Consider the following 11,140-nt stretch of genomic DNA (forward strand, 5'->3'; position numbering starts at 1 on the left):
CAGCACTGCAACCGTTAAAGCAAAAAAGGCGACTGTAGTGCAGTTTATGGACCTTCACTTATCCGAAGGGATTTGGATTTCAACCACCGATACGAGCAGTACGTGTCAACGCAGGGAACAAAAACTACTCGGTAAGCGTGTCCGGTTACCACAGCTTCTCCAGTATTTAAGTACTTCTACGAACCCCTCAGGTGGCCCGGCGGCAAGGAACATTGGTTCAAAACCAGTACTTGAGTCACGTCTCAGCTTGCGTGCTCCAATTAGTTCCGGGGAGATGACGAAAGCGCGTTAACGGCGCTACGATTAGTCAGCGACACACCTCAAAAAGCGCATACGTTCCCGTTTTATAGCACGTGAGTCGCTGACGCAACAATAACGCACCATAAAAAGAGACTTGGCTCCTCCTGCCACAATCTACCCCTCCGTTTTGCATCGGCGACCCGACGATGGATTAATAACCAATCACCAAAACCCTGTCAATCCACTAATTCCAAGGCCTAAACAAAGCTACCATAGTGTTGGACACAACTTCAGAATTGCCAGTGGTTCTCCTTAACTCTACAGCCCGGGGAAGGTGATGTAAATTGGAATGCTGACCTGCTCCCATACGGGCTGACCTCCGAGGCAAGCACTTCCTCAGTATGAAGACCAGGAGGTACTATCCTTTCCCTCACAATGGGTTCCATACCCTGTCCTCCAGCTGCACCCAAAACCACACCCACTGGAGGCAAACCCATTGACATTTCTTGACCCTCAGGCTGCATTGGACGCTCAACATCCTGAGCTTCCGCTCCCACAGGGATGGAATTTGCGGCAACCCGAGGCATGCTTGGTACCAACATCATCAAGTCGACCTCGTCTTCCTCTTCATCCTCTTGGGGGTTTTTCTGACTCTCCACAACCTCAGCAGGCTGCTCCGGCAACACATCCTCCTGAACACAGGCTTTCAACAAGGAACGATGCACTCTCCGTTACCTTAGCCTGATCGGTAACCGTGCAATGGTATACACCACCCCTCCTTCTTTAGGGGGGCGGACCACCCGATAGGTTACAGAACTCCACAAATCCTGGATCTTGTGGCGGCCTCGCACTCCAAGATCTTTTAGATAAACTAACTGACCCTCTAACAAGGGCAGATCTCGAACAAATTGGTCATGCCGTTTCTTCCGACGGGCTGCTGCAGCCTTCAGCCGGACCTGTGCCCCTCAAAGGCAACCTGTAATCGCCTACGATGTTCTATAACCCAGCTATGTACACTCCCTGCGACTGGTTCAGGCACCCTACCAAGTAGAAAGTCTATCGGCAACTGCGGTTCTTGACCAAACATTAAATAATAAGGGGATTCTCCAGTCACTTGGTGAGGAATGGTATTATAACAAAATAATACCTGTGACAAACAAGACACCCAGTCCCTTTTCCTGGAATTCGGCAATGTTCGCAGTAAACTATACAAAGTGCGATTAAATCTCTCACATTGCCCATTGCCGGCCGGGTGGTAGGGAGTGGTACGAGATTTTCTTACCTGGTAAAGCTCGCAGAGTTGTCTAATAAGAGTAGACTCAAAGTTACGGCCCTGGTCAGAATGAATCCGGCCAGGGACACCAAACTTATAAAACCACTCTTGAACTAATACCTGGGCCACGGTCTCAGCCCTTTGGTCATGCGTGGGCACTGCCATAGAAAATTTACTAAATACGTCGGTCATCACCAGTATGTTCTCCTGTCCAGAGTATGATGGTTCCAGTGTCGTGAAGTCAATGGCCAAAACTTCGTTAGGCCGTGAAGCCAGTAAATGGCCCATAAAAGCATGTGCCACTGGCTGATTGTCTTTAGCCAGTTGACAGCGTTCGCATTGCTGACACCACAGAGTTATATCGGCCAGCATATTTGGCCAGTAACACCGCTGCCGAATCAACTCACTAGTGCGTTCCACCCCTTGATGCCCATGTCGTTGATGCAGCTGCATCAAAACCTCTTCCCTCAAAACATCAGGCAGCACCAACTGATAACACTCCTCCCCTCCATCTGGTCTAAATATCCTCCGATACAAAATCCCTTCTCTTTCCTCCAATCGGTTCCATTGTTGTAGGAGGGTCAAAGCTCGTTTTTGTAGCTGCCGCCGCTCCTCCGGCCCTGGGCGTTGGCCCCGTTCCCAGAACTTTAGCACTGGTCCAATAACCGGATCATCCTCCTGCATAGAACGCAGATCAGAGAATGAATACCCGGCAATGCACTCACCGCCCCTAACATCTGCCTGGACTGCAACCCCAGCGCCAATAACCTGCTGCAACGACTCAGGGACCCTAATGCCCACTGCCAACTCCTTGGCTCCACATGACAAATCAGGATTCTGGCGGGAGAGGGCATCTGCATTGCCATTACTCCTACCGGATCTATATCTCACCTCAAAGTCGAATGCAGCCAACTCCGCAGCCCAACGTTGTTCTGTAGCACCAAGCTTTGCAGTGGCTAAATGACTCAGGGGTTGTTATCAGTGAACACAATACATTTGTGCCCCAGAAGATACTCCTGAATTTTTCTACCATGGCCCACTTAAGGCGAGAAACTCCAATTTCATGGAGCTATAGTTGGTCATATTACGCTCAGTGGGCCTTAGGCTACGACTGGCATACGCTATAGGTCGAATCTTTCCTTCGACCTCTTGGGAAGAGCACCGCCCCCAACCACCATGGCTAGCGTCTACTTCCAGGATAAAGGTTTTAGTAAAGTCTGCGTAAGCCAGTACTGGGGCAGATGTTAGTTTCTCTTTTAGGGCCTCAAATGCTATCCTACACTGCTCAGTCCATGCATGGCCCAACCTCTGCCCCTTTTGTTTGCCTGACTTACCTCCCAATACCTCTGCAACCAGCCTATGCAGAGGTGCAGCCAACTTAGCAAACCCTTCCACAAAGCGCCTATAATAACTTACAAACCCAAGGAAAGTTCGTAACTCTGACACAGTCTCAGGGCAACGCCATTGCGCAACAGCCTCAATTTTACCTGGGTCAGTTGCAACGCCTTGCGCAGATATAACATGACCCAAGTACTTCACCTCAGGTCTGAAGAAAGCGCATTTCTCCAGTTTCGCCTTAAGTCCTTCCTTCTCCAGACGACCCAAAACCATCTCCAGTCTCTCCACATGCTGTGCTATCGAGGAAGAAAACACCACCACATCGTCAAGATACAGCAGCAAGGACTGACACTGCTGATCACCAAATAAACGCTCCATTAACCTCTGGAACGTACTTGGTGCATTACAAAGGCCGAAAGGCATACGATTCCATTCAAATAATCCGAACGGCGTACAAAAAGCAGTCTTCGGCTTATCCGGCTCTGAAACTGGAACCTGCAAGTACCCACTGGCCAAATCTAAGGTAGAAAACCAGCGAGCCCCAGCCAATGAATCCAAAGACTCCTCGATCCGAGGCAAGGGAAACGCATCCCTCCTAGTTTTGGCATTCAGGTGACGATAGTCCACGCACATGCGCAGACTACCGTCCTTCTTTTAACCAAAACTATCGGCGATGCATAAGGGCTACAACTCTCCCGAACAATTCCAGCCTCTAGCAACTGGTTAATATGGGTTTTTACCACCTCATATTCAGAAGGGGGGATCCGTCGATATCGTTGACGCACTGGGACACTGTCCAATAGCGGGATGTCATGAGAGATGAGGCGAGTGCAGCCTAGATCGCTCTCGTGGTTCGAAAATACCGTTTGGTATTTTTTCAATAAAGCCCTAACCTGACCCTGCTCCAAACGAGGTAAAACAGACAAATCAAGGGACTCAATCATTTGGGACACGGAAGAAGCCCCTGCTGCACTATGGGACTGAACAGTAGCAGCTACCAATTTCTCTTCACTAATCCCTACTGGCAAACTGACTATATAAACCTCTTTCAAGTTTCCCACCACCGTTGTAGGACGAAGGGTTATCTCCACTGTGCCAACGTTCACTATCGGCACATAAACAGTCCTCTCGATTTACCCTTACCAAAGCAGGTGATGCCAAAAGACCTGCTGGAAGGCCTGATTCAGGGGCTCAAACAGGACGATATTCCCAAAATACTGGGCTGAACAACTTGCGGCCACTAACTTCATTGTGCCACCTGGAATACGGTACACTCTCCGCCCACGCACCCTTACACACCCCACATGATCGGAAAGGGTCCCGGCACTTACTTTATGACAATGCTGTAGCGCGCTTGACACACCAGGGAACTGTGTGATTACTGGAAGGTCAAAGAGGGCAGTACCATGCTGTCCGAAAAGCTCCTGATAACACCGACCAAGGATGTTCATCCCCAGCACACCAGGGACATCTAAACTCATACCACCAGGAGGATCTCGAACCACCAAGACACCGCACCCAGCGACCAACCTACCACAAAGTTCCACATCTAGCTCCAAATACCCAACATATGGAATAGTTAGCCCATTGGCAGCCCGAAGTTGTAACCACTGACAATTCCGGAGACGATCCTGGCCCCATGGTTCAAAATGCTGACAGAAGCAGCTTTCGGTGATTGTCGACACCATTGAACCCGTATCCACCAAACAGGGCACCGACACACCCCCCATAAGGGCAACCACATGTGGACAAGAGGAAATCAACTTCGAAACGGAGTGGTATACGCTTGTCTTACTTGAGTCAATTTCTTCCCCACCCAGGCTGTGACTCTGCAGCCCGGTGGGAACTAGTTTTCCGACGGTCTGGAGGAACGCGACTGTCCATTCTCAGCTGTGGAAGAGCCAGACATGGTCTGCCGAGCGTGGGGAAAATTTCTTTCCCAAGCACACTCACGAGCAAAATGCCCCGGCCGTTGACACCGTCTACAGATAATAGGGCCAGACTGAGGAGAACGATTACGTGCATGTGAAGTTTGGAACCGGGCAAATGTTTGTGTGAGTTGATCTAGCTGTTGTTGCTGCTGTCGCAACATTTCTCTCAATTCACCCAACTCTGACTGTTGTGATGTCCTAACATCTTTAACAGATGTCCCACCACGTACCCCATACTGAAGGCCATACGCTAAGGGGACTGACTGACTACGCCCTCGTGCCCCCCCAGGCATCCCTTCTTGTTCCCATCTAATCGCTTCACTGCGAACCTCCAACAAGGTAGCAGTGGGCTGACGACGAACCAACTGCTTCAGTTCACGCCTCAAGGCACTATCCGCAACATGCTCAACAAATTGATCCCGCAGCAGAATTTCTGCATTAGGGATATTATGTGGCGCTCTGTTCTTAACCCTTTCCAATAGGCCCATAAGTGCAAGAGAAAACTCTAATAGTGTCTCACCCTCTTGTTGCTTTCTAGAAAAGAAGACCTCTTGTAATGCTACATATGACTGTGAACAGCCATAAAGCTCACGCAAAGCCTTAATGATTTTATCCGGGTCTCCGCGTTCTGTTTCAGGACGATACCTGATCTCTTCCGTGCCTCTCCCTCCAGATGGTCAAATAGAAAAAAAGCTTGGTCTGCAGGAGACATATAACGTACCCTCATGCACGCCTGCGCCTCCTCAACCCATTCATCAATACTCAAACTCGTTTTACCACTAAATTTCGGACATCTGCGATCACGCGGCACGAAAGCGAATCGTTCGGGTGCAACAACACCAACACTATAGGGTTGGGGTGTAACAGGCGGAGCCGTAGAGGTACTAGGCATGGCAGCATCAGGACCCGGCAACCCAACTGGCGCCTGTGCCTGTTGCAACCGTGCATTGTCAGCTTTTAATTGAGCTACAAGATCCCTCAATTCTTGCAATTCTTCTTCCATTTTTCTCCTTTAAAACCCACTTACCACCGGAGGGAGGGGAAAACCATCAGTTGGAATCACTCTAATACAGTGCACTGCCGTCCTGTTTCCAAAAAACAAACACAAGCCCTAAGACGAAATACAAAAACACCAATATCTCTGACGCAAAATTATGGTGGAGTATCCTGCCGACTGCGCCACGATGTGGCGTTGGGAAAGATAAGGTCAGGCGCCACTATGGGAATTTCACCCAAAGAATTGAAATAACCACCTAAATTAGGCTAACACAGATTCGTACCACCAATTAAGAGTCAGAGAAGTTGGTCACGACACATTTTTTATTAACAAATCTTAGATGGAATAACATTTAAAATAGTCTAGAAGGTTGTTGGATCTACACAAGACACTTCTAAAAGTTGAGGGCCCTGGGCTGGAGCTTACATCAAACTAGGGAGGACAGACCACACCACTCGCTGGTGACTGCATTTCACTGTGTAGACACACGGGCACACTCTTCACACACACACACACACACACACAGGAAGGTGATCACTGCACGCTGTGAGGAAGATACCACCACCTAAAAGGAATTCTCTGCCCGGTGCTCAGGCCCTGTCACAACAAAGAAGGCAGGTCAGTAACTTTGTCACTTGAATGAAATAGCATCATCAACAACCAATCAAGAGAATTAAGGCACAAAAGAAAACAAACAAAACAACTTGACCAAAAGTCACATAATTAGCTCCACTGAGTACTAAAAAGGAAGTCAGTTCGAATAAATCAAAATCGAAAACAAAAAGAAATCAGTTCAACTTCAAAAGGGGAAGACATATGGAAAACCAAAAAAATAATATTAAACCAAAAAGTTTAGTCTGGAAACAGGACAGCACTGCAACCGTTAAAGCAAAAAAGGCGACTGTAGTGCAGTTTATGGACCTTCACTTATCCGAGGGATTTGGATTTCAACCACCGATACGAGCAGTGCGTGTCAACGCGGGGAACAAAAACTACTCGGTAAGCGTGTCCGGTTACCACAGCTTCTCCAGTATTTAAGTACTTCTACGAACCCCTCAGGTGGCCCGGCGGCAAGGAACATTGGTTCAAAACCAGTACTTGAGTCACGTCTCAGCTTGCGTGCTCCAATTAGTTCCGGGAGATGACGAAAGCGCGTTAACGGCGCTACGATTAGTCAAGCGACACACCTCAAAAAGCGCATACGTTCCCGTTTTTATAGCACGTGGTCGCTGACGCAACAATAACGCACCATAAAAAGAGACTTGGCTCCTCCTGCCACACATAGAACTTTTCATTCCTCAAAAAAATCATTTAAGATGGAGTAGGTCACCCAAAATGAAAAAAAAAACCATCAAGTCATCCTAGCTGTATATGACTTCTATTCTTCTTTCGGATGAATACAGTCAAATTTATATTAAACATGTCCAGTGATTGGGGGCAGAGGTTTTGAAGTCCGAAATAGGGGTTTTTATGATGCATGGATGCACTTTTTAGGCATCAAAATGGAAAACCAGGACTTTTGTGGTAACGCTTCCTATGAAGTCTGTATTTATAATACATTATAAGGGTATTCTTAAGGCATTATAATGAATGCATAATGCTATTTATGATGCCTTAAGAATAACCTTATAATGTATTATAAATACAGACTTCATAGAAAGCATTACGTCGTCTCGTGACTATTAATGACAACCTTTTTAATGTGGTTATAGTTTTTAAGAATATGAAAATGTATAATGCAGAAATAAACATGATTCATCCTCTTAAGTTATAATGGATTATATTTCTCATAGCCATATAATGCATTGTAAGTCTCATATCTTGCCATTTTTTATGTTACTTTGCTTAAAGCAAAATGCCACTCATAAATAATAGTAGTAACAATACTACATTTTTTCTCAAACTGTCATACGATCAGATTTCAGATGAGATTAATGTGTAATATATAATGTGTAATATAACACATTTGCTTTGAACATTTTTTTTTTTATAATATCAGTTTGATTATTTTGACTGTACCCTTTAGACAGCTGTAATAAAGTAATTATTAGTGTCTCTGCTAAATTATATGCAAACACTTTATTTAGATGGTTCCTCAACAGACATAGGACTCTACATACCCTACCTAAATCCCTTACCATTTTTTTTTTACATAACTGATTGTGTTTTTCCATAAATAAAAAGAGAGTGATTGAATCGTGGGGGACTTTTCATTTTTGGGTGAACTGTCCCTTTAAAATGGGGGGAAAGGGTTCTTTATTTTCATTGATGGTTAGATGGAACATTTTCCGATTTTTAGAAAATTTAAAATGTAGTTAAGATGACAGTTTTTCCCCTTTTTCCCACTACTGCAAAGAGGTTAGCATGAAAAACAGTGGTAGAATTTTGTTCTCCCCGTGTTGTCATTGTTTATCTTTTCTCTAGTGTTTCACAGGATGTAGCCGGTGAAAACGACGCTAGCAGCAGATGTATCTAACAGTTTCCTTTTTTTTCTCTTTCACTCCACTTTCTCATCTTATTGAGGCCAGGAGGCTGGCGATGTTCCTCATATTTCTAGCTGACACGGGGAGTTGAGTGCATCCCCAAAGAGAGTCTGAGATGACTTGTTTAGAAATTGTCTTATACTTCAGCGCTTTCCTCCAGTTGTCTAGCTCGCAAATCCATCCATGATATCTCCCCCCTTTCTCTCAGCTCTGTAAATATTTGAAGAGAAAGTTTGTACTTCCAGAGCAATTTGGGAGAATCCCCATGCCCTCATGCATGAAATGATTTGATGTTCTCCGAGGAAGAACCGCACGCTGTCACAATGGCTGGCAGGTTTGATTTCTACACTGTGATACAGAATGGTGACCAGGTTTATGAAAGCAAAGATCCCTGTGAACCTGTGCCCTCTGTCCCTTTTTCCAGAGTTCACTGTGTCTCTGTGTGTCAGACACTGAGCGGCAGCGCATTCATCATTGTCTTACAATCTTTCTGGCATGAGATGGAATACTATGGCAGCAGGTATGTTGTTTTATGAATGCACATGCATATTTCATCATGCCATAAAACGAATTCGTATTAGATACTATTCAGATCTGCCTTGCAATTTACACTTCACAGATTGAAAGGTCTCACCATGTTTATTTTTTCCAAGGGTATTTTTTGCTGGCACTAACTTAATACTTTGTTCTTTTGTGAGATAGAATCCTTGTATAATCAGAATACCATATTGGATTTTTTTTACCATATTGGATTGATTTTATTTTTTCCCGGTGCATTCTGGGATTGACTTCTCTGTAAAACATGTAAGTAACGTCACTTTAGAATCGGCCCACAAGGCAGCGTAATTATACTGCATAGCTTTTGGAACGAGATTTGCATCAGAAATGCCTATGATGCCTAAAAATGTTTTCTAGGTCATGTTTGGAGATAAACAAAATGTTCTTCCTGGATTTGTCACATCAACATGCCAAATGCATATAGGAATGCAGGCTACAGACAAATTATTTTTTGTTTTATTCACTTATTTATTTATTTGTACTATCAGTATGTCTGTAAACGTTGTCAATATTTCAGTGTCATTCATTTCAGTCAGTCAAACAAACTTGAGTAGATATATAGAGATATTGCAGTGTCTTCAGAAAATTGCTTAAAGGAATAGTTCACCCAAAAATGAAAATTACTGCATATTTTACTACTATTAAGCCATCTTACGTATAATACTTTTTTAGATAAACACAGCGTTTTTTTTTACTCCTGGCTCTTCCAAGCTTAGTAATGCTGTTGGATAGAGGCCATTATTTTGAAGCTCCGTAAATCAGATATATCCATCATCCATCCATCATCGAAACTATCCTATACACCTTCGGGGGTTATCACATGTCTTCTGAAGCAGATCATTGGTTTTTGTAACAAAAGTTATTTTCTAATTTTAAAACCAGGAATATTTAAAAACCCATCGATCTGCTTCAGAGGACATGTGACAACCCCCCCAGGGCTGTATAGGTTAGTTTTACATCGCAGTATTTGTGGATACATCCAGTTTACAGAGCTTCAAAATAATGGCCGCTATCCACCAGCATTACCAAGCTTGGGAGAGCCAGCATACGTTTAAAAAAATAAACTGCCTTTGCCTGAAAGAGGAAAGTTCATACACCTAGGATAGCTTTAGGTTGAGTAAAATATGGGGTAATTTTCATTTTTTAAGTCCTTTGATTAGTGTCACGTTTTGCATATTTATTGTTGGTGATGTCAAGAAACGCTACATTTAACATTTTCCTCAGTAATCTTGTTGTAAAAGATGAGCAAGCTTTATGAAATCAAGTAACCCTACAGGTTTTCCTTAGTAGTTTTGCTAAAAAGATCAACACATTTTATGTCATACATAAAACAAACAAGCTGTCATCTTATAAAAAAAAATGACGCCACCAAAATGATCATAAAATGGCCATTTTCTCTACAAAAAGTGATAAAGCCATAAAAATGTGCTGATAAAAAAAAATTGTAGAGCGCCGAACCATTTGTCACAATTACGAATGTGTCGTTTTGGAGAGCATTAGTAATCAGACGGCATAATTCAATCAAGGAGATATTGAATTACAACCAGCAATACAAACATAAATGCGTGTGTGAATATTAATGAATGCGAAGTCCACTGCAGTGTACTGCATCGATACAGTCTCAAAGTGCCTAATAAAACTCCTGAATCAGCTCCGAGTTACCCGAGTCTTCACCATCTGTCCTCTCTGTAGCCCTCCTCTCATTTTCGGTCTCCTCCCTGCGGAGCGTCGGATATCGAAGCAGACTGCAACACTATCCACCTGAAGCGGTGCTGAGACAGCAGCCACCTCCACCGAACGCTCCAGCACCTGCGGAGGGGAGAGATTCTCTGACGCCTCCATCAATATCTGCACGGGAAACTCTCCCACAGAGAGGAAGCCACCTGCGATCATTAACCTTTTTTCACATGTTAATAGTTTAGCATAATGCAGAGAAACTTCGGATCTAAATCGGTGGTTTGCGGCGTAAAGCACGAGCTGAAATCAGTGCATGTGGATTGGCTTAAAGGCATAGTCCAAAAAGTTTCAATTTGCCGTTGATTTATTGCTCTCAGGTTATCCGAGATGTAAGCAAGCTTTTTTTTAGTACTAGTATGTCTGTAAAGTACAAATATAGCACGCATCATTCAGCCGCGTTCACTTAAAAATAATTGTCTTTTTTTGAGTAATAAAAGCATAACGTCTTGTTTTAAAAATGTTTTTAATGCATTAATTTTGCCTGGTGTGCATTGTACGATCTCATAAATAATTCTAACACTTCTCAATTCATCATTACGCTATGCATAACAAATCTGGCTACAATTATTTATGACAAGATATA

The 11,140-nt window shown here is 44.2% G+C and overlaps 1 protein-coding gene across 1 annotated transcript; it reads right to left on the minus strand.

Annotated features, from left to right (window-relative positions):
- Window positions 1–530: 530 nt before the first annotated feature.
- Window positions 531–10,713, minus strand: LOC122335106. The gene is given in 13 exon segments (XM_043232879.1): window positions 531–932; window positions 976–1,021; window positions 1,197–2,481; window positions 2,484–2,531; window positions 2,534–2,560; window positions 2,563–3,507; window positions 3,510–3,956; window positions 4,257–4,381; window positions 4,668–4,853; window positions 4,969–5,351; window positions 5,504–5,713; window positions 5,810–5,893; window positions 10,483–10,713. Coding segments are annotated over 13 exon segments (4,419 nt in total).
- Between the last annotated feature and the right edge of the window lie 427 nt (window positions 10,714–11,140).

This window comes from Puntigrus tetrazona, unplaced genomic scaffold, assembly GCF_018831695.1.
Source record: "Puntigrus tetrazona isolate hp1 unplaced genomic scaffold, ASM1883169v1 S000000717, whole genome shotgun sequence".
In the NCBI taxonomy this organism is placed as follows: Eukaryota; Metazoa; Chordata; class Actinopteri; order Cypriniformes; family Cyprinidae; genus Puntigrus; species Puntigrus tetrazona.